At 56.4% G+C, this 27,609-nt stretch overlaps 1 protein-coding gene across 8 annotated transcripts in view; it reads right to left on the reverse strand.

The window, feature by feature from the left end:
- The window catches only part of CNIH3 (cornichon family AMPA receptor auxiliary protein 3), a 135,413-nt gene that overhangs the window by 69,427 nt on the left and 38,377 nt on the right, over positions 1 to 27,609 (reverse strand). For 5 of the 8 annotated variants that reach the window (XR_006706043.1, XR_006706044.1, XM_045453299.1 and 2 more), the window contains exons 2-3: positions 23,657 to 23,725; positions 18,723 to 18,770 (exon numbers count right to left, since the gene is read on the reverse strand). The exons of 1 other annotated variant lie outside the window; for it this stretch is intronic. Coding sequence is in view for 5 of the 7 variants with exons in the window: in XM_045453299.1 (XP_045309255.1) it covers positions 18,723 to 18,770; positions 23,657 to 23,725 (117 nt within the window). In the remaining 2 variants the exon portion in view is untranslated. The remainder of the gene's footprint in view (positions 1 to 18,722; positions 18,771 to 23,656; positions 23,726 to 27,609) is intronic. 2 more of the 8 variants (XM_045453296.1, XM_045453301.1) reach the window with 1 other exon arrangement.

Raw genomic sequence — 27,609 nt, forward strand, 5'->3', positions numbered from 1 at the left:
GGTTCATGAGATCGAGCCCAACGCCGGACTCTGTGCTGACAGTACAGAGCCTGCTTGGGATTCTCTCTCTCTCCTTCTCTCTCTGCTCCCCCCATCACTCTCAAAATAAACTTTAAAATAAGTAAATAAATAAAATGTAAATTTCCAAGCACCACGTCAGAATTTCCAGGGGGTGGGGGCCCATGATCTCTAGTTCAAATGCTGTGCTCATGATTCTGATGAGGAACCGGGTGAGGGAGGAAGAGCTGGCCCGGGTGACGGGACAGGTACAAGTGTCAGAGGCGGCTTCGTGGAGCCCGTGGAGTCTGGGGGAATCGTGGCTCCAAAATGTGGGGAGCGCTTCCTGGCTGTCCTGGGAGAAGCAGGACTCACACATCTGGGACAGGCCCCTGGGGGGGGTGGCCGGGAAGGCGGGCAGAGGACGCGAGACCTGGCGCCCCAGGCGACAGGACACGGGTCCCGGGATGCACAGCGGCGTCGGCAGAAATGGCTCAGCAGGGTCACGATGCTGGGTCAGCACCTGTCGGCATCCGGTTTCAGAGCGATCGCTAAGCACGCCTCTGGTCCTCAAGAGGAAAGACATAAAACCCTAAGTCACAGCGGGAAGGAAAAGCAAGAGATGAAGAGACGCTATTTAACATTTTTATACGCGGCTTTATTTCAGAATGGATTGTGGGCGGCTCACAAATGTGTTAATTAATCGTGACATGTTTGTTTCTGCACGGCTATATTTAGCAATACCTAGGATCATGTGTAACTTATTCGTGGTTTTAAACACTTTCCTCTGGCTTTGTTGCATTTCCTACTTTGGAGAAAAAGCCATTTTCTAACCACTCATCAGCAGAGCGCCCCGTGTATGAGGTGCAGCGGGACACGCGGGTCCCAAGACCAGCCGGGTCTGGAGGTCAAGTGCGTGCACCAGGCTTCACCATCGGGCCACCTGAGAACCCAGCAGGACAGCGAAGGCACAGAGCATTTCTCGTCTTGTGGACGAGAGAGAGAAATCTTCGCGGAAGGCACAACATCTGAACTGGGACTACAGGATAATAGTTTAGCCGAAAGAGAACATTCCAGGCAAATAAAATAGCGTATGAAAAGGCACAAAGAAAGGAAATCACAGAGCAGCCTCACACACCTCTGTTAAGAGTATTTGGCACAGTCCTGGCACACAGCAGGCACTCAATAAGTGCTGGGAGAGCAAATAAGTGTTTGGAAGGAAGCAGATTCTAATAGGGTGGTGAGAAATCAGAGAGAGCCTTAGAAGCAGCATGGAATATTTAGTCATTTGTGCTGCAAATCTGGGACCCAGATTTGCTCTGGGGTAAGGCAGTTTTATAAGATCAAGGTCTGCTTCAGTCACTCCAACAGTGTCGCGCAGGGTGAACCTGGGAGGACTGGAAAACAGACCAAAGGCCAGGAGGAGCCCGGCTAGTAAGCTACTGCAATAGTCCAGGCAAAAGAAGAGAGTCTGAGCCCTGACAGAAGTGACTTGGGGGAGGAGGGCTGCAATTCACGAGGCACGTGGGAAACAGAACCCACAGACCAAGGACGGACGTGGTGTTAAACCTGAGTGAGGTGGGGGGTGCCTGGGTGGCTCAGTCGGTTGGGCGTCCGACTTCGACTCAGGTCGCGATCTCACTGTTCCTGAGTTCGAGCCCCGCGTCGGGCTCTGTGCTGACAGCTCGGAGCCCGGAGCCTGCTTCCGATTCTGTGTCTCCCTCTCTCTCTGCCCCTCCCCCGCTCGTGCTGTTTCTCTCTCCAAAATAAATAAACATTAAAAAAAAATTAAATAAAACCTGAGTGACACAGGAGACGGCGACCCAAGTAACCGAGACGGGTCACCTGAAAGAGCAGGTGTGAGTAAGCGATGTGTCTGCGGTGGGCCAAAGGGAGACCTCGAGCCCCACAAGGTCGCGCTCTGTGCTCCTGCTTCAACCGATAAAATGGGAATCCCCACGCCACCTCCACACCGTGGGGGAGCGTTAGGGAGGTGGCCTGCGGCCTGGCTTCTCGTGCTCTGGGACCTGCCTGTCCCTAAACTGCATGCAGTCTCTCCCCACTCCTACAAGCTCGTGGCAGGTGCCCAGGTCAGGGTCTAAAGCCTGCCTCCGCGGCAGCACAAGCCCGCAGCCCTCCCCTCTCTGGCACCTGCTGTGTGTGTGTCTGTCCCTGTGTCCCTGTCTCTGTATGTCTCTGTCTCTCTCTCTTTGTGCCTGTGTCTGTCCATCTGTGTGTGTGTGTGTCTCTCCATTTCTGTGTCTCTCTGTGAGTGTCTCTGTCTGTGTCTGTCTCTCTCTCTGTCTCTGTGTGTATCTATCTCTGTGTCTGTCTCACTGACTCTGTGTGTCTGTCTCTATCTCTGCGTGTGTGCCTGTCTCTGTGTGCGTCTATATGTCTCTGTCTCCAATTCTCTGTCTCTGCCCCTCTGTCTCTGTGTCTCTCTGTCTGTTTGTCTCTCTCTCTCAGACTTGGAGGTACCGGAGTCCCACCACGACTGTCCACGCAGCTGGCCGGACCAGACACTGCATTTTAATCCTCATCTAGACTCTTGCGTCTGTTCTCAACGGGCTGAGACCCAGAGAAGTGGCCGAGTGCGGGTGTTCGGCACGTCTGACCCCAATTCTGAGCTTGAGGTACAAGAACAGGTAAGGTGCAACCGCTTGCCTGGAATTCGAGAGAGCGAGCAGGAGACCAGGGACGGTTTGGGGCCGCTGTGAGGGCAGTGAAGACAGCAGCCTCTGTACTAGGGGAGGTGAGCCGAGCGGGGCGAGAGGAGGTCTCGGGCTGTCTCAGGACAGAGACAGGAGGGCGCCAGGCAGAGCAGGACAAAGACAGGGAGCCCAGCGCCCCACTTATTCACGAGCACACGGGGTCACTGCTGGCAAACTGCGCAGGAAGTGGGGGGGGGGCGAGCGATGGGGCCGCGGGGGCTGCAGGGCCGTCAGAGGCCAGTGCTAGACGTACGCAGGACAGGGCAGCCCGGCCTGCTTCCCGTCTGCACAGAAACATTCACACGGGAAACAGGACGTGAGGTCCTCAGGCCTGCTCTTCACATGCGTGGGGACACTGAAAAACCACCCAAATCAGGGATTCCACAGAAAGGCCAGTGTCCTGAGCAAAGCGCTAACGAAGACTGTACTAGACTGAAAGAGATTGTGCGAAACATGACAACTGAATAGAATGTGTCAAACTTGGCTGGATCCCGAATTCTTTTCCCAAAGAACAAAACAAAACCAACCCATAAAGCACTTTAACAGGAAGAAGGGAGATGACCGTGAAGATGTCGTTGTCATGACAGCGTCCTTGGTGCGGCCGCGCGTTGCGGTCATGCTGGCGAATGCATTTGGGGTGAAGAACCATAACGTGTGCGACTAAACGGTCCCACAAAACAAGCGTGTGCTCCTGGCGCCGGGGAGGGAGGGGCAGACGAGGCCCGCGCGGCCACGAGGAGTCATTCAGCACGCTGACCTCTGACGTCCTTCCCTGCCAAGAAACTCAGAGGGTGGGGCCAGAGCCGCAGCGTTTCAGGAACCCGCCGCCGGGGCCCCACCGTGCAGGTAGGAGAGAAGACCACTTCCTGTTCCTCGACCTCTGGCTCTGAAATGCTACCTGTCCTGGGGGGCCGGCAAAAGCTTCTTCTGCCTGCTGGAGGTGCCAGGAGATTCAGAGAGCTAACGATGGGGTCCCTCGCGCCCCATGCAGTCGTGCCCTGGACAGGAAGGGCAGGGCCATGGTGGACCGGCCACCAGACCAGCCGAGCCCCAGCAGCCGGGCCACCAAGGCGGCTGAAATGCGTCAGAGAATCTGAATGACGGAGCCTGCTTAGCAAAGGGTCTCCAACCAGGCTGCACGTCAGAATTACCCCGGGGAAGTTTTAAAAGTCCTGATGCCCAGGATTTATTCCAAACCAATTAAGTCAGAATCTCTGGGGATCGAACGATATTTCCTAAAACCTCCCAAGGGATTCCGACGTGCAGCTGAGTGTGAAAAACAGTGCCCCGAGGAGCACTCTGCACACGTTAGTTATCATAGTCAGTAACTATGTGGGCCAGACGAGGACCATGGCCAGCTACTGATTTCTGCTGTCGTTGGGGTCTTCACCTGCCCAGATACCTCTTTCAAGTATCCCTAAGCCAGTTCTTGAGCTAAAAATAAAGGTTCTTTTTTTTTCATGTTTATTTTTGAGAAACAGAGACAGAGCATGAGTAGGGGGGCGGGGGCCAGAGAGAGAGGAAGACACGGAATCCGAAGCAGGCTCCAGGCTCCGAGCTGTCAGCGCAGAGCCCGACACGGGGCTCGAACCCACACACCGTGAGATCATGACCTGAGCGGAAGTCGGACGCTTAACCGACTGAGTCCCCGAGGCGGCCCGAGAATAGAGGTTCTGATGCGATTTGTTTCTTGAAAGACAGGAGCTCATCTACTCCCACGAAGCATAAACGTTCCTCTATTTTTCTGCACCTGCAACACCTCCTGATTCTGCAGGACTCTGCGAGGTCTCCCCCCCCAGCCACCGACTGGGGCAGCGTGGCACACGGCAGTATCCAGGCGGAATGAGGGAGCACCTGCATACCTCCTCCACCCCAACACACGCACACACGCGCAGGCACACTCACACAGGCGCACACACTCACACACACCTGCTGCAAAGAACAACACCTGCATTGCTGCTGGTCCGTAGGCTTCCTGCTGCTCTGACGGGTGCGGCTGGATGGCAATGAACCGCAGGGCACCCACGGTGTCACGAAGGAGACCAGGACTTGACCCTTTGGCGCCCTGGACTCCCCATACCGTTGAGAGGGCTGCCATTCGAGGCAGCTGTGTGCATCACACGAGCGCACGCTGCAGGGACGGGGCGGGGTGGGGCTGGGGGACACCAACCGGAAGATCTAAGCGGCATCGCCCGTGCAGCAGCAGGAACCCGCTGGAACTTCCACCCGTTCCTGGTCGTGAAATAGGACCTGCGTGCACACCCTCTTCTCCCCTGGAAAGCGTGCTGCAAACGGGCTGGGAGAGAAGGTTCTCTCAAGGGCAGCGGGGTCCTGCAGGGTCCTCAAGGTTCTGAAAGCCAGCCAGGGGCCTTGTGCAAAGGCTGGCGTGGGGTCTGACCAGCCAAGTGCTTCTGCAGAACCTGGCCAGGAAGCTGAGGCTGCCGGCTGAGGGAAAACACCTGGAGCTGCCAGCACAGTCCCCGCTGCCCGCCCGGGAGCGGCTCTCCTGCAGGCCAAGCCGTCCCCAACAGCGTCTTGATGCTGAGAAGATGCCTTTGGTCCAAAGCGCCCAGACTGCACTTGACGTGGAGGCCGAGAACGAGCTGAGAAGGGCCATCAGACCAGAGGAGCCCCGAGTGCGGGGGTGGATGTCATGGCTGCCCCCCCACCCCGAGCGCAGGGGTGAATGTCACGCAAAGGGCCCCCGAGAGCAGGGGTGAATGTCACGGCTGGCCTCCGGGCATCTCTGCTAACCACAAAGGCACGGGGCTGTCCTGGGAAACGTGGATGCGGAAACACGAGGACTTCTGGAGGGCAGGAGGCTGGGAGTCAGAGATGGGTGTGACCCCACACCGGCCGCCCCAGGGACAGGGACAGAGGAGGGGCCCCGAGGCCGCCAGCAAAGCGCTCCGGGCTGCGCACCACTCCAGGGAGAACTGGGCACCCAGACCCGCCCGCACCCCCCAGCAGCTCAGGGAAGAAAGCCCACACTTCGGGAAGCACCTCACCTCTGACTGTCCCTGTCCCCCCCACGCAGCCTTCCTCTTAAAGTCCCGACTGTCTGCGCTTGAAATACTTGATCGATAACGTCAAACAAACCAACGTCCACGTGGCAGTGGGCATCACCACTATCACAAAGCATGATGGCACGGTGTGGCGTGTGTGACAGTCTAGCTCACCCGGGGAGAGTGACACGGCCCCTCTGTCATCGTGGGTCCCACTGAGGTAATCTGAGCACATCCCCCAAGGGCAGGAACCTTGCTAAGTGGCTCCTTTATCTGCTTCCTACCAGGACACCCGGTCCCGGTCCCGGCGCCTTGAGCCACGAGGGGCGGTGATGTCAGCGCTCAAAGGCCACGGTGCCAGAGCCGTTTCCACCGTGAGTCCCTGCCCACCTCCTGGGTTGTAATCGGTGGTCGTTGTCCTCCAGGATTTCATCATAGCCGCGACCCTTTGGCAGATACAAAAAGGGAACAGGATGTCTCTCTGTCCCTTTACAACAAAGGCACTTTGCATTTGTATAGGGCACTTGACGCAGGCATTCGCATTCGCTGCGTTTCCTTGTCAACTGCCTCATCTTATCCCCATGAAACAAAACTCCATGTGTTTCTAACTGTGCCATAGAGACCGCTCAGGGATCAGAGCCAGTGAGACGGTGCTGGACGAGGACCGGCGCCCCAAACCGCCTCAAGAGTAACAAATCCCACATAAGCAGCAAATGGATCCGGCATGACAACGTGGCAGCTAACCGTGGGGAGAAGATGCATCCGGAGTGCGTGCGCGGGTCCAGCAGGGAACCCCGGGGAGGCCCAGCCGAGCCACGGGGGTCAGTACAGGCCGGTGCCGGAGGTGAACTTCAAGGAGGCAGAGACTAGGGAGCCCTACAGCCCTAACGAGAGGCCATTAGAATTTGGCACATCTTGTGGCCTAGAAACACGACCCAGAAATGTTTCTTGCTTTTCCAGCAATGAGGAAAAGGGCAGGAATGGATACCCGGAAGGGTGGGCCCTGGAAGTGGGGCGGGGTGGGGGGGATTGAAAAACACAAGTCTTTACTCTTCATCACGTTGTGGAAAAGGGAGCTTCTGGAAGCAAAGCTGGATCAGGAAAAACAAGGTTTCTGCAGATTACGGGCAGAGTCCTCCCCCCGGGTCCACCCTGTCCTCAGAAATGGGAAGTCAGGCACTCACTCCTTTGGTCCGCTTGGGCGCCCACTGGCAAATTACTGCTTTTACCCTGGTGCCATTTAGGAAATGATGGCTCTCTAAATCATCCCCCGGGGCTGAGACTGAGCCACCTCCCGCCTGCTCTGCCAAAGGCTGGCTCGTCCTGCAGCTCCGGGATCCGCACCCCGCCCGGGGGGAGGGGCGCTCCCCAAACCCCGATGTCCAGGCCACGTCCCGCAGGGACTCTGGGGTGGGACCCCCGGAGCAGCATGCTTTAGGCCCCCCAGGCAACACCAACGTGCCGTGAGGTTGAGACGGGCTCTAAGCCCGTCCGTGACCTCGCTCACCCGCCGGGCAGGGAGGGACACTCTGATGAGACAAAGCACGTCACACCCGCCACTGGCCTCTCCTTGGTCACCTCCCTTGCCGTAAGCACTCGGCAGGAGAATTCTGCCACGCACAGCATGGAAATAACGGTGGCTACCAGGCTCATGTTCCCTAGTCTATTTAGCTAATTAACGCGAAGCAGACACCTCGTCAGGCAGTGCGGTGGGTACAAAAATCAGGAGGGCAAGATCCCTTCAAAAATACCAACGTGCAAGGTATGTGTACGAGCGACTATAACATAAGGTGTTGTGTAGTGGGGACTCCGAGAGACTGTGAGGCAGGAATTCAGGGGGAAAAAAACACGAGATCCCTTTTAGCTGGACTGAGCCCGTCTTCACAGCGCGCGCGCGCACACACACACACACACACACACACACACACACACACACACATCCCCGTCAGCACCCGATACAGCACCACATGCACAGCGAAATGAATTCCAGTCAAATGACCAAATCGAGTCAGGCCGGTGCCCACCCGAACCCACTGAGGCCAGTATCCAGGATGTTCTGGCTCCCCTGCCCAGCCCCACGATGCCCAGGCTTCTCCGGGTACCGCCAAGCCCCACTGCGACCTCTGACGCCTGGTCTGCCCCCCACCACGCGGCCCGTGGAGTCCCAGGTGCACAGCCGTGGCCGTGTGCCCCGTGGGGCAGCTCTGCAGACCGATTCCTCCCTGAGGCCTCGATCTGCCCCATCCCCCAGTGTTCACTGCCCCCTTCTCTCCGGAATAAAATCCCTCAACTTTGGCTGAGCATACAGCCCCCAAAATAAGACCAGCTGTGCCCATCTGCCTAAGATCCAGCCAATGAGTTAAGGGGAAGAGGTCTGTGCACCTTCGGGGACACGTCCCCGCAGAAACCACCCTCTCCCTCTTCCCCCTCCCCCCGGGCTTGAAGGGACATTGTGGTATGACACCTGTAGACTGTGGCCCGGGCAGGAGTGTGTGCGGGTCCCCAGGTGGCCCCTGGGGACACCGTCCTCCTGACCACACCCCATTCCGGATGGGCTCCCTGCATCCGTCCCCGGCAGCGGAACCAACGCTCATCACCCCTTCCTGCCTCCGAAACCCGCAGCACCCGGAGTCTCTTTTCACACTCACGAGAGAAGAAAGGGTTACAGAAAAAATCATTTCTATGACAATGGCCAGTGGTCTGGGGACTTCCCACCGAGTCCACAAACCCACCTAGAAGGTCAGCTGTGAGAACGCGCTTTGCTGACGAATGCAGTGAGTCAACTGGCCTCTTTTTCTGGTCCACGTGCTCTGTGGAGACCACAGGGTAAACCAAGTGTTGTCACTCTCGGTTGGTGGCCTCCAGACACAGGCCCCTGGTGAACGGCATGGAAAGTCAGCATCTCGCACGGACGGAAGCACACGGCAACAGTAAGAAAGAGAGTGAGCGTGGGCTCCGGGGCCACAGGCCCGGGAGCAGGTGACCTCGAGCAAGGGGTCTACCGTCTGCCGGAGGCCATCGCTTCGCCACCTCACGGGACGCTCAGCCACACCCCCGCCCCAGGGCCCCTCCACAAACCCCCCGGAGCCTGAACTTCCCAGGACGGGGGTGCCGGTGAGAGTTCTCCAGAGAAGCAGAGCCGACAGGGCGTGTGCATGTACGTGAGTGTGCGTGGTGTGTGTGAGGTGTGGTGTATGTGCACACATGTGTATGTAAGAGCACATGTGTGCACGTGTGAGTGTGCATGGTGTGCGAGCATGTGTGTGAGCCTAATTAGCTGCCCAGTCCCTCATCACAACATGGCTTGGTCCCATGCACGTATATGGTACAGAGAGAGAGAGAGAAAGATTTTGAGGGGCTGGCTCATGTATTTGCAGTGGTTTGGGAAGTCCCAATTCTGCAGCGTGGGCCGCCAGACTGGAGATCTGGGAAGGCCCGATGCTGCAGCTGAAGTCTGAAGGCGTCTGCTGCAGAACCGCCTCTTACTTGGGGAGGTCAGTTTTCGTACTCTGAGACCTTCAACTGATTGGATGAGGCCCACCCACATTAGGGAGGGCAATCTGCCTTATTCAAAGTCCACCAATCTCAATATTAATCTCACCCCAAAATACCCTCCCAGAGACATAGAGAGTAATGTCTGACCACATGTCTGGGCACCGCGGCCCAGCCATGTTGACCTATAAAATTAACCACCACAGGGGGTGGCCATTCAGGAATCCGTATCTTCAATAACCTCTCCAAGTGTGATGTGAGGCACAGCCAGCTTTGGGGACCACTCTCGGGGACCCACCCCAAGGTCACTGGTGGCTCCAGGGTTTCTCCCTCCATCTCCACGAGGGTTCCTGGACTTCCTTTGTGAGGGGGAACCGGTCTTCCTCATGATATGGAGCGGGAAGGCGTTCCCTCGGCACGCAGCAGGGACACAGCAGACGACGGACGCTCCTCAAGCCTGTGCTGCCCGCCTCCTGCCCCTCCCCCACCTCTCGCAGCCGATACAACTCTCCAGACCCCGGGCAGCCACCGGGGAGCTGCCTGCGAATCACCAGGACACCCGCCAAATCACCGAATAGCTCTCACTGGGTTCCTCCGTCGTGGCCGCCCGTGAGACGCACACAGGGCGTCTTCAAATACAGGTAACCGGACCTTCCCGAGCAGTGCGCCCGGCGGCCCCGCAGACCTGTCCCCTGCTTCAACAGTGTTGGGACAGAACGGACCCAGGGACCCCCTTCCACCAGCCTCCGACCACTTTTAACCGCTTTTCCAGCCATGACCTTTGGAGCCATCTTCTCGGCCACCCTCTGCCTCCGGGACCGAACACCCTATTCTGAACTCAGCTCCTCGTTACCGATCAACCAGGAGCTCCCAGGTTCGTCAGAATTATCCCACCGAGGTGGAGGCCGCCGTCAACGTCCTGGTCCACGCGCACCCGCGGGCCACCTACCCCTCCCTCTCTCTGGGCTCCTATTTCCACCGGGAGGATGTGGCTCTGGAGGGTGTGGACCGCTTCTCCCACGAGTTGGCTAAGGAGAAGCGGGAGGGTGCTGAGCGTCTCGTGAAGGTGCAAAACCAGCACCAGCCGCGCCCTCTTCCGAGACGTGCAGAAGAGGTGCCGGGATGAGGGGGTGAAAGCCTGGATGCCATGGAAGCCGCCCCGGTCTGGACCAGGCCCGTTTGGATCTACACGCCTGGGTCTGGCCCGCGCAGACCCCCAGCGCCGTGACTTCCAGGAGAAGCACTTCCTAGACGGAGGTGAAACTCATCAGGAAGATGGGCGACCCCCTGACTCACCTCCGCAGGCTGGCTGCCCCCCAACCCCCCCACCAGGCTGGGCAAGGCCGGTATCTCTTGGAAAGGCTCACCTGCCAGCATGACTCGGGGTCTCTGGAGCCCAGCAGCCTGTAAGGGGCCCCTCCGGCAGCCCCCGGGTGCCAGGGCTGGTGCCCGAGCCTCTCTCTGTGGCTACCAGGCAGCTTTGCAACACCCTGGAGCCTGCTCCCAAGCCACGGACCAAATGGAAACAAGAAAGCTTTTTGCAGCAGGAAAAGCAACAACAACAAAAGCCGGCCCCTCCCAAGATGCACGTTAGATCTTCAGGGGGGATTCTGATCCGCAAAATGGTCAGGACCCACCAGCTCCACTAATGACAAACGCAACAAAGCAGTGGACTCTACCATTTATCGCTTCCCCGTACGGCACTCGCACACGATTTTGCACAACACGGGCAGCGAGGTTTCACGGCGAGTGCTAAGTGCCTCCTGCATGCACTTCTGAAATTCCCGGCTGTTGGATACCGAACGGAGAAGAGCAAAGCTGTGATGCAGCGCCGTGACGGTGCTGGGCACTGGCTGGGCTCATTCACTAGCTAAGTGACACGTTTGCGCCCCTGGCCTAGAAGGTGTAGGACTCAGATTTGTGCTTCGGATCTATTGCCCCAGCATCTATTGCCGATTCTGCACGTGGCTGACCTTCAGAGCTGCTCCCACACAGAACGGGGAAGGAGAAGTCCTTGAACCCCCGTGGTTCTAACGAGGCCACCCCTTTGATGGAAGCGGGCTGAGATCTCCACACAGTCGTCACGACGGGAAGAATATGCAGACGCTTCTGTGCCACTCTCCTTGCACCTGTGGGTCCCTGGATCTACATGGAAAGACCACTTTTCACCGGAGAAGAGCTTATTTTGAAATAACCAAGGGTCTTTTCCACGCCTTTTGCCAAGGATATAACAGCATGTCGCCTCCTTCTTAGGTCTATCTGTGCCATGTTGGTGAGTGGTTGTACCCTGGGGGGAAGACAAAATTCATGTACAGTAAACGCTACACACGGTGAAATGGCCACTGACACGGGGTAGGGAGGCCAGAAATTTCATCACTTACTGATTCCCGCGCTCTGAGCTCGGCTCTGGGGATGCCCTTGTGAGCAGGCAAGGTGTGGTCCCTGCCCCGGAGAGTTCACAGGTCAGTCCGGTTCTGTCCAGCTTCAGTGACCTCAGATACTCCACGTAGCCGAGCGGCCCAGACACACTGGCTGTGATGTCATCTCACCACTGAGCCCTCAGGTCTCAGTTTCCCCGTCTGAAAATGAGGGGTCCGATCAGATGACCCGTAAGGTCCAGATTTAGCATTTCATCTCCTGGTCACATGCTGACCATCAGGACTGGGTCCCACATCGTGCTAAAGTCTGGGGACTCAAGGAAGACCAAGACACCGGTGTCCACACCACATCTTCTTTGTCCACTCATCCACCGACGGACGCTTGGGTTGTCTCCACGTCTCGGTTACTATAAATAAGGCCACTAGGTACACGGGGGTGGCACGTCTCTTCGGCTTGGTGTTTTCATTTCCTCTGGATAGATAACCAGAGGCAGAACTGCGGGTCACAGAGTAGTTCTACTTTTAACTTTCGAGGCTCCGCCATACTGTTTTCAGTAGAGGCTGCACCAACTTGCGTTCTCACCGGCAGGCACGAGGGTCGCTTTTCTCCACATCCTCACCGAACTTTGCTATCTCTTGTCTTCCTGATGCCTGTTCTAACAGGAGTAAGGTGGTGTCTCATTGTCCCGATCCCTGAGTCTTAATCCCCTTCCTACTGACGTGGTAGATGGCCAGCACTTATGGTACCCACAAATGGCCTCACCATAGCCACACCTTTGCCTGTGACTCTGTAGTCCCTCCCAGTCCTACTCCGTGTTGGCGGAAGTCACCAAGAAGACGCGACCGATGGGTGACCGGTGAGGTGGACCCTGGTGCCCAGAGCTCCTCACCCACTCTCCTAGCTTTGGAATGCGGGTTCCACCTGCCCTCCCCGCTCCCGGGACTTGCCCCCAGGACAGCCCTGAGATGGTGACGTGGTGTTGGGACCACGTGAACAGATGTGACTGAACCCCGTGAAGGCCTCTTTATAAGCTTCTAAAACAGGTGGGGAGGGGTGCAGAAATCTACCCGCCCTGTGGCTGCCCGAGACAAGCCTCCTGCGTAGGTTCCCTGACTTACCCACCTGCCACCTGGCATGGCCTGCCTCCCGTACAAACCTGGGGAGCTTCTGAACCCACACCCTGGGCTCGGCCGTGTCACTCGCGTCAGCCCACAGGGCACTAGGAGGTCTGGTGCAAACCAAAGCTTGAAAAAGCACCCGCGTGTTTCCACTTGTTCTCTGGCTTCTCTGTGACGCAGTGAGCAGAGCCTGGGCGAGTCGCTGGAGGACGAGATGCGGAGCGGGTCCAACTGCCCCCATGGAGGCCGTCCTAGGCCAGCTAATGGCCTGTGTCCAGAGACATGCATGAGCCTCAGGCAAGAACAAGTGACACCCCTTCTCCCTGTATGCCCAGCCAGGATCAGGGGACCAACCAGTGACCCACGGACCCACGAGAAATAGACGTCGTAGCTGTTGTTGATTGGCCTGACCCTCTATGATGGTGGTGATGAAGAAACAGGGAGGATCCGGCCAAGCAGCCACAGGCAACGGGGAGCCAGAGCTGTTGTAGGGTCCGCTGCCTGTCCTGCCGCAGCCTTGGGGGTGAGCGAGGTGAGGACAGAGCCCCCGCTGCCCCCACCACCCGGCTTCCGGTTCAGCAACCCTGGGACAGCACCGCTGCTCACACGGCAAGCAAAATGTTCCGTCCTTCCCTCTAACGAGGACTTTGCCGCAGAAAGCGATGGAAAATACATTATACATGAGACACAGTTTCTGAACTAGTTGCAAGCGTTGTTCTAGGATATTTTTACTTTTCTTCAAACATTCCCTCGAGGGGTGAACAATCCTACCAAGGAGTTAAACGGAAATAGAAAAGAGCCTTAAAGGAATCCACTCGGCCCCATCATGGTGAGCCAAGCATATTACAGGGTCCCTGTGGCTTTGGGGATTCCTGCCTTCCCTTTAAATAGCTGAGCGATATTACCGTCGTGGTGGTCCGTAAACAGCAGGTGTCAGAGAAGCAACAACTTCCCCTATTTTGTGATTAAAAATGTTGACTTCAGATCCACCGACTTGAGAAACATGAGATCCCAGAACAGTAAATCTCTCTACGCCCCCGACTTCCTCATCTATTAATCATTAGTGCTTCACAGTGTCGTTATGAGGATTAAGAGTTAATTCTTCTAGGGGCGCCTGGGTGGCTCGGTCGATAAAGTGTCCAACTTGGGCTCAGGTCATGATCTCACGGTTCGTGGGTTCGAGCCCCGTGTCGGGCTCTGTGCTGACAGCTCGGAGCCCGGAGCCTGCTTCGGATTCTGTGTCTCCTTCTCTCTCTGCCCCTCCCCCGCTCATGCTCTGTCTCTCAAAAATGAATAAACATTAAAATATATATATAAAAGAGCTAATTCTTTAAAAAAAATTTTTAATGTTTATTTATTTTTGAGAGAGAGAGAGAGAGAGAGACAGAGCATGAGTGGGGGAGGAGCAGACAGAGAGGGAGACGCAAAATCCGAAACAGGCTCCAGGCTCCAAGCTGTCAGCACAGAGCCCAACGTGGGGCTAGAACTCACGAACCGCGAGATTATGACCTGAGCCGAAGCTGGATGCTCAACCGACTGAGCCACCCAGGCGCCCCAAAAGAGCTAATTCTTTTAAAGGCAGGCAGTGGTCACTCTAAAAACAGAAACAGCTCCTGTCCCCAGCACATTTTAGAAATCCGCCAGCCAACACAGACTTCCATTCTGGAAAATTCCTGAGCCAAGGATGGTCTCTCTAAGGCATTCCATGCAACTGCCTCTGAGTTTATGTGTCCCTTTTCAACTGTATCATGTCCCTCAATTAAACACACCGTTCTCTCCAGAGCCCAAAGGAAGAACAGTGCCAGCGGCTAAAAAGACTGGCGATCAAGTCAGTTCGTCGTGGCAGGAGTGCCGGAGATTACAGAAAAGGCACCGTCTTCGCTATTCTTCCAGGTAGCTAATGCCGGACAAATAACGTGATCCAAAGTGATGTGGGTCTTTCTCTGGGCTCTGGTACATGAGTGCATTTAGCAGCCTCCTCTGAGGTCAAAGAAATTGGGACAGAGTTTGAAACGTTCTATTTATAAATGTACAGAGTCAGCCAACAGCTGATGTGTGGCACAGGATACAATCAGGTTTTTTAAAAAAAAGACTCCCCCTTAGTAAGCAGCACAAGCTTGCAGTATCGGTCAGCCATCGCTGTAACAATGCTGCATGACAAATCATTCCAGCATTCAGCGCCTCGCAACAATAATGATTTATACTTGCTCGCACAGCTCAAGGTTGACTGGGGGGGGTGGTGTCACTGGATCTAGCGGGCTTGGTTCTGAGCTACAGCTGGGCTGGGGGCTGCACCCCATGCCCCCGGGCTCCTTGCAGTGAGTTGGCCCCAGTGACGTCAGAAGGTCAGGAGAGCAGGCACTCCCAGAACTCGGAAGACCTGGCAGAGCCCAGCGTGCGTGCAGAGGAGAGGGTCCCCACAATCCCTGGCTTCGGGGAGGTCATGGCTTCAGGGACGTGACCCCACGGATACAGCGGAGGGTGCAGAATCGGGAACAGCAGAGTGGTCTTCCTACTCGACCACTGCCCACCTCCGCCAGCTCCGCCTGCCTGCGGGACCACATGGTGGAGTGTCTGCGGCGGGTGCCGGTTTCACACCGTTCAGCTGTACTTCCCGCCTCGACCCCTCCCCCGAAGCAGGTGTGGCTCAGGTAAGCACGAAGGGGGAGGGGCACAGGCAGTGAGGGTGGTAACTCCTGTGGCCTTATCACCACCCCGTTCTTTCCAGAATAAAACCTGGTGCACCTGCCGCCTCCCACCTGGTTACACGGCCCCAAAGGACGCAACACCCCCCGCCCCGCCCTTCCTCCTCTTCCACAGCCCTGGAGGGAGGGAAAATCATCCATCCCCCGGGGCTCTCTGCAGCCACAGAGGTCAGAAAACCAACACTGAGACTGGACACAAGCTTGCGGAAGTTGGGGAAAAAGGAGAACCACAGCTCCTTCAAGCCACACGGCACCCTGGGTCCTGCCACGCACGCAGGCTCCGGCGAACGCGAGACCATCAGTGACACACGACCAACTTGGCCCAAAGGAAGTGACACTTGACACGTCCCAGGACAACCAAATCCAGGGTGTGACGACCACAGCTCGCAAGGAACGCTTCTCCCCGAGCTCATGCCGACCCTGGGCTCTCACTGAACTTCCTTTCCTGAACTTGGAGAGGCAGCAGGGGTCCCTCGTCAGACGCTTCCTGCGCCCTTCTCCGTGACCCACGGAGCCGACATCCTGCTCCAGTGGGAGAGCGGCTCACAGAGTGGTCCTGCCCTAGAACGTGAATCATATGCACACGTCAACACAAGAACCCTGCAGTTCAGACAATTACCCAAAGAACACATTTCCTGATAATTACAGAGCTTGAAATGGATCCACTTGAAAATCCCTTCCTTCCTCCCGAGAAAGCTGAGGAGGTGGTTTAACAACAATCAGCTGCTGAAATGCATCACATTCTGGGTGTTAGGAGACAAGTTCCAAGGAATTTCTTGGAAGGTACAGTTCCCAGAAGGTGGTGGTGCTAACCAGACCCACTCAGCCTCCCCCTGTGCCCGGCACGGGCTCAGACTCTGGCAGGAGGACCAGAGCTGGAGCCTGGGGGAGGCCACCGGCCATGGGCCACCGCACTTGCACCCGCCTCGGCACGGAAGGCATGCCCCAGGGGCTTTCACGGAGGTTTTGGCAGCCACCGAGGGTCAGGACGACAGCGGTAACGTGTGACGGTGTCAGCCGTTCTGAGCTGCGCACACCTGTGTCCTCCCCGCTAATTCCCCAGCAGCCTCCCAGGGGAGGGGTTGTGCTCACTGTGCCCAGGGTTAGAGTCGCACTGAGGGCCTCGTGGATCATCGGGGCAGGGGGCAGGACGGGGAAGCAGCAGAAGCCTGCATACATTACCTCCTGTCCGCTAGGGGCCTTCTGTGTAGACGGTGAGCACGACAGAGTTACATGTGATATGAAAATACACATCTGATGTAAGTAGTAAGTGTAGTAAGAGAGACACGTTCCCGGCTAGGTTCTCGCCCAGCCGGTGGTGGGGCCGAGGCCGTGAGGCTGCAGGATGAGTGATCAGTGATCGAGCACGGCTCTCACACCTGCAGACTTGAAGTCAGTGTGCCCTGTCCTCTGCTGTCTACTGGAACTCTCCTCCCTGTCCTCTACTGTCTACTAGAACTTTCCTCGCTGTCCTCTGCTGTCTACCGGAACTCTCCTCCCTGTCCTCTGCTGTCTATTGGCACTCTCCGCCTATCCTCTGCTGTCTACTGGAACTCTCTTCCCTATCCTCTGCTGTCTACTGGAACTCTCTTCCCTGTCCTCTGCTGTCCACTGGAACTCTCCCTGCTGTCCCCTGTGTCTACTGGAACTTTCCCCCCTGGTGTCGCCTGCTAACATTGAACAAAACATGCCTTCACGGGAGCAGTGAAGGCTGCAGCAAGGTGGGGTTAGGGGGGTGGGGATGAGGGGACAGAGCCCATGAAAAGGAAAAAAACAGAAAAAGGCCCTTGGAATATGTTTCCTGGAGCAAAACGCCTCATCTACTGCATACAGTTCTAGAAACTGTATGCAAACTCTATGTAAATTTGCAAACGGTAATGCTAATTCTTGCTCAGCCCCTTTTCTTTCACACCCTTGGCTTTGACCTTCAGGCTGTAAGGCAGGACTCTGGCAGACACGGCCAGGCCACTGGTCCCTGTCCCACCAGAGTCAGTGGTCAAGCAGTCAGAAGGGTGAGCAAGCCTGATATGAAGGATGTGGATTACTGCCTTGCCAGAGAGTCCGGGGTGGGGGACTGGGGTACATTCAGGATGGGGGAAAGGGATGTGACAGACACTTAGCTGTCAGTCGTAAAGCACCAGCCAAAGACCGGAAGTCACAGCCGAAGGCATCACTGGTGCCCAAGATATTACCTGGGAAGTAATTCACAGATTCATGAACTGCCCTTAATACCAAACGACACGTGCTGTTCTCTTAAATCCTTCTTTACTCTTGGATCACTAGTGTTTTCATATGCTTCTCATCACCTGACCATACTTCCCTGCTGCCTCATCCAAGACGTGAAACTCTAACACACTGAGTGTCTAAGAAAACATCAACGGGCAAGTAATTGGCAGGAAAAATAATTAACTTTTGATTAAGCTCGCTCTTCCAATGGAAGGCATCATTATTGAAATCTAGAAAAGTTTCAAAAGCTTGCACGATGATTTTCCTCCTGTCGATGCTGGCAAGGTATCTGTTTCTCTCCTACTCACAGGAGGCTCAAACACTCCTTTCGGGTTGACAGGTGGCTTTACGGTGTCCTGTAGCCCATCCGCTCTGAACAGAGATGGGGATGTCCTCTGGCTCTCGGCTGTGGGCCTCTACCTGCAAGTTGCTGGTCTCTACACTTTGCTGCTCTCTGCACACACTTTCCTGCTGGACGGTGACGTCCCTCTGCCATCGGGCTTCCCCAGCTATGTCTCGGAGAGCACGCGCACCCATGAATGTGCATGCACACGTGTGTTCCGGAGGCGCCCGGCGGCTGTGACCTCTGCCCATCCATTCAGAACAACTCTCCGAACGCGGGCTCCCCTTCATCACGCTTCCTGTCCCAGCCCTGACACGCTCCCCGTGACGCTGTCAATCAATCTGCGAGGCTGAGTGGCAGCTGAAACCTCAAAGGAAAGCCAGCAGCTAGTTAAAAGCTTCCTGGAGCCGGGCAGGTGCATCCCCAGCGCCAGCCAGAAACAGAGGCCGCAGGGGCAGCATCAGGTGCAAATGCCATCCATCATCACGCAAAGACAGAGGACCTCCCGATCCAACCAGAGGCACCTGCAAGGATCCAGCGCCACCACTCTGGTGATGGCCACCACTCTAATCAGCTCCTTTCATCTCTGGAGGTTTCCACACGGTCCCACCTCCCCCGCCCCTGCCATTTGCCTTCGGGGGAGACGGGGCTGGAGCAGGCATGAGCCTCGCTGGCCCCTTTTACCATGTGACCGGCCACGACCCCGTGGCCGTCCACCCTCGGTGTGGCGTTCCTGCACTGACCTTTCTCAGGAGGAAGCAGATGCGTTCAATGTTCCTCAGCCGTTCCCTCTTCAGGACGCAAAAGAGAGGAAAAGAGGGGAGGTTGGAGGTTAGATGTTCTGCTGCGAGAACCTGAGAAGCCCCCACATTCAGCCCCCAGTACAGGAGGCAGAACCCACCAGAGACCCCTCCCGGCCACATGGCCTGCATGCTCCCACCCAGCGCCTCCTAACGAGAGTTTCTGCTCATAGAACTCACTAGCAAAAAAACAAATCATCCAAATGTAAATGGGCAGAGGATGTGAATAGATATTTTCCCAAAGAAGACATACAGATGGCCAATGGGTATGCGAAAAGGTGCTCAAGCCACGGTGGGGTACCGCCTCACACCTGTCAGGATGGCCCAAATCAACAACACAGGAAACTACAGTGTCAGCGAGGATGACGCGGAGAGAGGAGAACCCTCGTGTGCTGCTGGTGGGAATGCAAACTGGTGCAGACACTGTGGAGAACAGTATGGGGGGTCCTCAAAAAGTTAAAAATAGAACTACCTACAATCCAATAGTGCTACTTCTGAATGTCTGCCTGGAAGATATGAAATCACTGCCTGGAAAAGATATCTGCACCTCTGTGCTCACTGCAGCGTCAGTAGTATTTCCAGTAGCCACAACACAGAGTCTACCTAAGTGTCCCTGGATAGATGAATGGAAGAAGAAAATGTCTCACACACACACACACACACATACACAGCATATATATACTATTATATAGTATGATATACACACATATACATACACAGTATACATATATAGTATGAGACACATGCACATATACACACACAGCATATATACAGTACACTATTACACAGCATGATACATGCACACACACGCACACAACACACACAAACACTGGAATATTACTCAGCCATAAAAAAGAAGGAACCCCCTGCCGTTTGTAACAACGTGGACGGGGGAGAGGGCATTATGCCGAGTGAGGTAAGCCAGACAGAGAAAGACAAATCCCGTGCGATCTCACTTATGTTTGTGGAATCTACAAATGTACAACAACAACAAAGCAAACTCCTAGAAAAGGAGATCAGAAGTGTGGTCATCAGAGACAGGGAGTGGGGGAGGGGTGAAAAGGCACAAACTTGTGGTTATAAGAGAAGTACCAGGGACATCCTTCCTGGCGCCCACAATCAGCCCTCCTGGGAAGACCGCTTGGGCCCACTTGGGTCCCTGGAGCATGGGTGCCCTGATTTGTGTCCAAGGTAGGGTGGATCCCCACCATTGGTTTTATTTTTCTAAAGTGAGTATATTTAGGGGAACTCATCATCCCACTATGCCCCCAGGCTAAGACTTCTGCAAATGTCAAGGTCCCTGTCTGGAGCCTGGCTCACTGCTGGGGACAGGTGCCTAATGGCTGGGCAGGTGATGACGGTCACGTCACACACCGTGTGTTGCCTCCCCTTTCCCGCAATGACTTTCTTGTTTTCTGGAGCCACTGTGAGCACGGCTGCGGCATCCGCCGGCACTCTGTTACCGAGGCAATGTGGTGGCCGTGGATGTGACGGTAATGAAATTCCTCGCGGATCTGGAGGAGACAGGTGGCTGGGACACTTCTATTTCCCTGACTCATACAGTGATTCCTGGGCGCCCTTTAAGAGCCCACATCAGGACAGATTAGCGCCCACGTGGCAAGGGAAGGCAGACCATGCGTGTGCGCGCCCACACACGCACGTGTGCGCCCACACAAACCCCCATGCAGCTGGGCATCGAGGCTGCCTACGTGGAGAATAAGGAAAGGTGTGCAGAACCAGGCACAGAGACACAAGGGCTGGTCCTCAGGGGACAACAGCTCCCTCGCTCCGTGGCGACAGTGAAGGCCCCACTGGGAAAAGGAAGGGAAGGGCTAAATGAGATGCTAGAGTAACACGGGGGCCCCTTCCTCCTCCTGGAAGGGGGTCTGCCCCGAGGGCCCAGCAAGTCTGTGCTTTAGGGGATCTTCCTAGAGCAACTGCTTATAAGCTGAGTCCACCCGGGGCTGGCGTCACCGCCCAGGGGGGCAACTGTTCTGAGCCTCCTGAGGCTGAGCTGCCTCCACGGAGGCCGAGAGTGCTCCAACACAGTTAAGGAGGCATCTAAAGTGCTTAACTTCCTGCCAGGGAGTAAATCCTAAGAACCAAGAAAATGTGCCTAATATTCTTCCATGTAGGGTTTTAACAGATTTTTTTTTTTAAATCCCAGATAAGAGGGACGCCTGGGGGGCTCAGTCGGTTGAGCATCCGAGTTCGGCTCAGGTCATGATCTCATAGTTCGTGAGTTTGAGCCCTGAGTCGGGCTCTGTGCTGACAGCTCGGAGCCTGAAGCCTGCTTCCGATTCTGTGTCTCCCTCGCTCTCTGCCCCTGCCCCACTCATGCTCGCCCACGCGCTCGCTCTCTCTCTCTGCTCCTCCCCCATGTCCTTCCCATGCTCGCCCCCTCTTTCTCAAAATAAATAAACTTTCAAAATCCCAGACAAGACTCCTCTCCCTGGGCCTTCAGTCTGTCTACAAGTTTGGCCAGCAGGGTCCAGGCTCCTTAATTACATCACAACCTGTTGGAAGCATGGCTCTAATGACAGGAGTAAAGAGCTGAGACCCAGCCTCCAGGCTCACCTCACCCTGCAGGATTCATTTTCATCAACAACAGTTGAGCTCCTACTGTATGCAGGCTCCGTTCTTGCTCCGACCCTCAGCAGAGGCCGCCTCGGGCCCCGTGTGGGTCCTGTTTCCTCCGTCCCATCTGAACTAAGAAAACTACCTGCTCCGTGACGTTTGTCTGTGGGTCGGATTTGCAGGACGGAGCTGAGTGGAGGACACATTTCTGCACTCGCGTGACCCTGGGGTCGTTTCAGAAAGCCCTGGGTGTTCTAAGTGAGCTGCGTCCTGATTTGAGCCCGGACAGCTAGGAGGACGCAGCGCAGGCAGCTGACCCCCCGGGACGCGCCCTCTCGAGCTGAGCAGCTCTGTGCCCTTGGCGGGTGCAGACGAGCCACTGCCAAACAAACGAAACATCCAGAAAGAAGTGAGGCCTTTCAGGCCCTGTGGAGCCAGGTTAGCCGGGGCGGGGGGAGAATGGGAGGGGGGGGACACCGGACGATGGAAACAAGATGGATTTTAATGCAAGTTTCATAAAACTAAGGAGCTTCCAAGTGTCTCTGAGGGAGTCTTTCAACTTGTAACAAAATTCTGCTTCCCACAGTCGACTTTGAAAGGGTTTGGCTCTATGCCATGGAATCAAAGCATGGGTGCCAAAGGGATTCTGAAATCAGGCTTTAGAAAATCAGATCTCCGAAAGAGACAACACAGAGGAGGAGGTAAGAACACAGACGGCACACCTCGGATCCTGACCTCACCGCCTGCGAGCCGTGGGCCCCTGCGCAGGTCTGTACTCGCGGTAAACGATGCCGGCGTGGGAGAGGATCATACGTTATACACATGAGGTTCCCGCAGGCGGAAAAGACCACCAAAACCTGGCGACTCCAGTAAAAACCCTGCACTTCACGGAGGCCACCCTGAAGCCTAGTCCCCTGGTCTTGTGGTTCCTCCAGGGAACTTAACTTTCTCCAAGAACGGACCCCTGTGTCCCTGTCGCTAGAGAGTGATGCCGCGAGCCTCCCAGGTTAAGACAGCGTCACGCTAGTAAATCTTGCTGTTCAGTCTACAGCCTCTAAATAAAACTATCATCAGGGCGCCTGAGTGGCTCAGTCAGTTGAGCGTCTGACTCCTGAGTTCAGCTCAGGTCATGAGATCGTGGTTTGCGTGATCGAGCCCCACGTCGGGCTCTGTCCTGACAGCCCGGAGCCTGGAGCCTGCTTTAGGTTCTGTGTCTCCCTCTCTCTCTGCCCCTCTCCTGCTTACATTCTCTGTCTCTCTGCCCCCCCCCCTCAAAAATAAACATTAAAAAAATTTTTTGAAACAAGTATCAACAGAGCTACTCAAACCAACACCTGCTTCCATGCTGGAAGGGCCTGGGAGGACCTTCATCGGTGCTTGGGCCCCGTGAGTTCAGATGGAGAGATGCCCCCTGAGTGACCCGTGTGCACCCCATCCTCTGAGCCCAGCAGTGCTGGTCTGGAATGAGTGTCGACAAGGCCCTGTCCACGTGTGTGGCCGGTCCCCGGCTCTGGGAAGTAGGCTGCACTGACCAGAGAAGCAGAGACTCCACCCACCCCTTCCCTACGAGCGCCCCTATCCCTGTCCTGCACCAAAGCCACTCTCCACGCGCACCTCCATATGGGAGCAGCTGACAACTGAGAGGGAGTGGTAAGACCCGGAGTGGCGACCTGGGGCAGAGGGGCTGTCACCGTACCGACGACCAGACTGCATCGGGTTCCCCAGCAGGAAGTGAGTTGGCCTGGGCCCACGGAGCCTCTCGAGGTGGGCGTCTCTTGGGCGGTGGTGTGGGGTCAGGGGCCCCGAACACCCACTCTGCATGTGTCCCACTGAGACACTGGCCAGTGCCGAGCACGAACGACCACTAAGGAGGTTCCTGTCCCCCACAACATGCTGGTTCAAGGATGAATAACCACAAGACAGCACGAGGCCTCAGCACGGCAGACCCCCCCCCACCTGGGTGACTGGGGTGCTCATACTTGTGAGTTAAGTGGAGATATCCGACCTCGGGCACGAGATGTGTCCTCAACAGCCTGGAGCCAGGCACTCAGGGCTGGTATGTCCTTCACCCGCCCCACCCGTATCAGAACCTCCCTCCTCCACAGGCCTGTCACCACCCTGCCCTCCGCCACCCTGACCACTGCCCCCCTGCCCTCTGCCACCCTACCCACCACCCCCCTGCCCTCTGCCCCCCGGCTCCCCCATCACCCTGCCCTCCACCACGCCCCTGCCCTTCACCACCCTGCCCCCTGCCACCCTGCCCTCCGGAACCCTGCCCGCCACCAGCTCCCACCACTTACCGCGTGAACAGGGTTGCACTGGTCTATGGGGCTCTTAAAATCTGTCTTTAACTCATCGAAGGCAATTATCTGAAACGAGTATGCAGAATCGAGATGTTAGTGCAAACGTGAGCCAATGCACCAGGCCACAGGCTCCCTGTAGATCTGCTGCAAATGATACAGGGGGCGGGGAGGTCAAGGACAGGAGGCTGGGTGGAGTCGGTGGCTGTCAGAGCTGGCGACAGACGCCTGGGGCTGACTGGGCTCCTCTGTCATCTTCTCCGTCCGCTTAAAAGTCCCCCAAATAGGGAACAGGCCAGGTGCTGCATAAGGCCTCATCCTTGTGACTGGTAGACAAATAAGGCCCACAGACCTCATACGCAGCCTAGTGAGGACAGACGACAGAACCGTCCTCTCAAAGCTAAACCCACTCACAAACTAGCCCTAGAGGAGGTCAGAGGCCAGGGCCTCAGGTGCACGGAGCTGTCGGGTCAGGAGAGGCAGGGCCAGGCCAGGGGGGTCTGCAGAGAAGTCAGGAAGGAAGAAGAATTCAGTGGGAAGCTGTTTCTTTTTTCAAGTTTATTTATTTTGAGGGAGAAACAAGAGAGAGTGAGCACACTAGCAGGGGAGGGGCAAAGAGATGTGGACAGAGGATCCAGAGAGGTCTCTGTGCTGACAGCACAGAGCCTGACGTGGGGCTTGATCTCACGAACCGCGAGGTCATGACCTGAGCCGAAGTTGGACGCTTAACCAACTAAGCCAGAAGCCCCACGTCAAAGTACTTTTCAAGGTTCCCCCCTTTTATATGAGCCAGCAACACTTTTTTTTTTTAAGTCTGTTTATTTTGAGAGAGGAGAGAGAGAGCGTGCACAAGCAGGCGAAGGGCAGAGAGAGAGGGACAGAGAGAACCTCAAGCAGGCTCCACACCGTCAGCACAGAGCCCTACACGGGGCTTCATTTCACGAACCACGAGATCATGACCTGAGCCAAGATCAAGAGTCGGACGCTTGACCAACAGAGCCCCCTGGGAGCCCCCATGTGTGAAGCTGTGTCTGTGAACTTGAGCCCTGTCTGTGCCACCACTAAGCCGAAGCTAACTCATCACAGAGGTCCTGCCCCAGACTCTCCAGCCTCTCTCCCAGCCCCAACCGCCACAGGGTCACAGAGCAACGACTCACTGGCCAAATGGAATCCCCGCGAGGGGCCCCACCAGGGCTAGTGATGCCTCCTCCCTGCAGCAACATCAGCAGACTCTCAGGCGGCCTGGACCCACCTCAAGAGGCGGGGAGTTGTATCTCAAGGAGCTCTCCTTCTTTAGGCCAACAGCATTTATAATCAGGGGATTAAAAATCACCTTGCTTGTCTAAAACAGTTATTTTGCTAAAAATAATAGCGCTATACTGCGGCAAACCCTTCCTGGAAGAGCGAGAAGTGGCTGAAATCTCAACCCGCTATAGGTAATGAGTCCCCGGGGCTGCCCCACTGAGGGCTGAGCATTTAGGAGACGCCTCTTTTCTCTGGAATGTTCTCTCCCGGCAGTGCCCTCTGGCTTCCGCAAGCACCTCGCTGGGTGAGCCCTCACGATCTCGAGTCTGCATCGCGTGACCTTACTGCTCGCGCACTGGGCGCACTGGGTGGGGCGCCTGCCTGGCGTCCGGTTCGGGGAGCCGAGCCCCAGGCACCGTGCTCGGATGACGGGGTCTCCGGGCTTGGACAGCGAGCACCGTGCCCCAGGTCCGGAATCCAGGATCAGCTGTGTGCCTTGCAACACAGTGTCGCTTCTCTGGGATCGAAAGGGCAGAAAGAAAGTGCGGAGTTACTAAAGACGCCGGAAGACTCCTTGCCCTGTTCGTAGCTTCGGGACACAATGGTGAGCGGGAAGACACGGCCCTGTCGTCACAGAGCTTACCACAGGGACTGGGTGGGGGTGATATGAAGAAACAGAATTGGGGCGAGGTCCGAGAGGTCTCTGGGGAGGTGCCCCCTCACCTGAGAGACCTGAATGACCAGGAGCCAGACATGGAAAGTTCCAGAAGGAAGTTAGGCTGCAGAGGCCCCGAAGGGGAACAAGGTCTGAAGGAGGGAGATGCAGAAGGGCCACAGAGGCCGAAGCCCCCCGATGGAGACACCACGGGAGACGAGGCCGGGAGCAGGGACCGGCCAGAACCCCACCCGTGCAGGGCTCCCGTGGCCATGCTCCACGAGCTAGGCCTCTGTGGTCCCGGGCGCTGTGGCCTCCGGGGGGCTTGCAGAGCTGAGCACATCTGCTGCTCGCAATCTGACAAAGGGAACCAACCGCCTGGACGTGACCGAGTGGCCATTGGCGACACACCTGTGCTGGTGACCCCAGCACCGACCGCGCACGCCGGGGAGGTGCTGGCGAGCAGATCAGGTCTTTCAGCAAGGCCGCGAGTTCACCCAGCGGAAAATCAGTGCCCAGAGAGTGGGGGACAGAAGGAGGGGCATCCTGGCGCATCGGACCGGGGAAGCCAGGTGGCAGCTGGGCGTTGGGAAAAGCAGTCCGTCGTTTTCTAATGGGGGGGCTCGTGGCCCGAGCCCGGAATTTCTGCCTCCGGGCCCACCTGGAGAGGGACGGCTCCCTCACCCGGGTCTGTGCTCAGACTCCCACACGGACTCCAGGTTCTCATCCTCCCGGAACCTGAGAACGTGACCCTATTTGGAAGTAGGGTCTCTGCAGATATAATCACTCAAAATGACACTACAGACCCGAAATCCAGCGACAGCGTCCCCGTAGAGAAAAGGACACAGGAGACTGCAGTGCTGTGGCTACAAACCAGGAGAACCACGGATCCTCAGCAGCCACCGCAAGCCAGGAGCCTCCCCAGAGCCTCCCGAGGGAGCAGTCTCGACTGCGGACTTCGGCCTACAGACGTGGGAGGGAAAAACACCTGCGATTTCAAGCCACCTAGTCAGTGGTGGCCTGTGAAGGCAGTCATGGGAAAACCAATACACTCCATTCACAGAATGTCTGAAATTGCCACTGCTGGGACCTGAGACATCTGTGGGAAGACATCGCTTTGGTGACAAACAGGAGCATTTCTGGCCCAAAATAAATACCCCCCACCCCCGGGGAAGCAGGCTTTTACCTGCACCCCGAGCCTTCCCGTAAGTCCTCCAAAGCCACACTCAGGATGCACTTGTAGGGGCGCCTGGGTGGCTCAGTTCAGCGTCCGACTTCGGCTCAGGTCATGATCTCACAGTTCTTGAGTTCGAGCCCCACATCAGGCTCTGCGCTGACGGCCTGTCAGTGCAGAGTCCGCTTCAGATCCTCTGTCCCTCTCTCTCTGCCCCTCCCCCGCTCGCGCTCTTCCCAAAATAAATAAATATTAAAAAAATAATAAGGCACTTGTAATTTAGAAAGAAGGGGGTTTTTATGACCTCACCATGTCTTTTCCCTATTCCCTATCACACCATTCCCACACGACACGCAGCCCAAGCCCGCTCTGGGACGGGAGAGGGACGGCTGATGGGAACAAGTTTACTGCTGGGGACCCATGTGTGGCGTGACATTTGGTCCCGGTTCTATGTCTGACCCTGGTGCGGCCATGAGTCCTAGCATCTCTGTTCCCTGACCCTAGCCCGCTCCAGGCCAGGGTTTGCTAAGCCACCTCTCAGCCCCTCGGAAGAAAGCTCCACACTCAAAGACACCAGCCGCTCCTTCGGGTCCTGCCTCAGCTCCTGTCACCGCGCCGCATGCAGAGACCCAGGGTCTCTGACACGCAATTTACTGCCCACCTCCTTTCCTAAAACCGTGCAAGGCCCACAGGTCACGGGTACTTTAAACTTCCCTAAGTATTTTCACGTGTTTTATTTTGTGTTCGTTTTCCATAACATCCCAAATTGGGGTGCCGTCTGCTTTCCCAGTGAACAATCGAGGAGAATGACGGGTCATCAGGAATGCCCAAGGTCACCCAGCAGAAGGGGGACTAAAACCGTCCCTCCCTCCGATGCTC

Source organism: Leopardus geoffroyi, chromosome C3 (genome assembly GCF_018350155.1).
Source record: "Leopardus geoffroyi isolate Oge1 chromosome C3, O.geoffroyi_Oge1_pat1.0, whole genome shotgun sequence".
NCBI lineage: Eukaryota > Metazoa > Chordata > Mammalia > Carnivora > Felidae > Leopardus > Leopardus geoffroyi.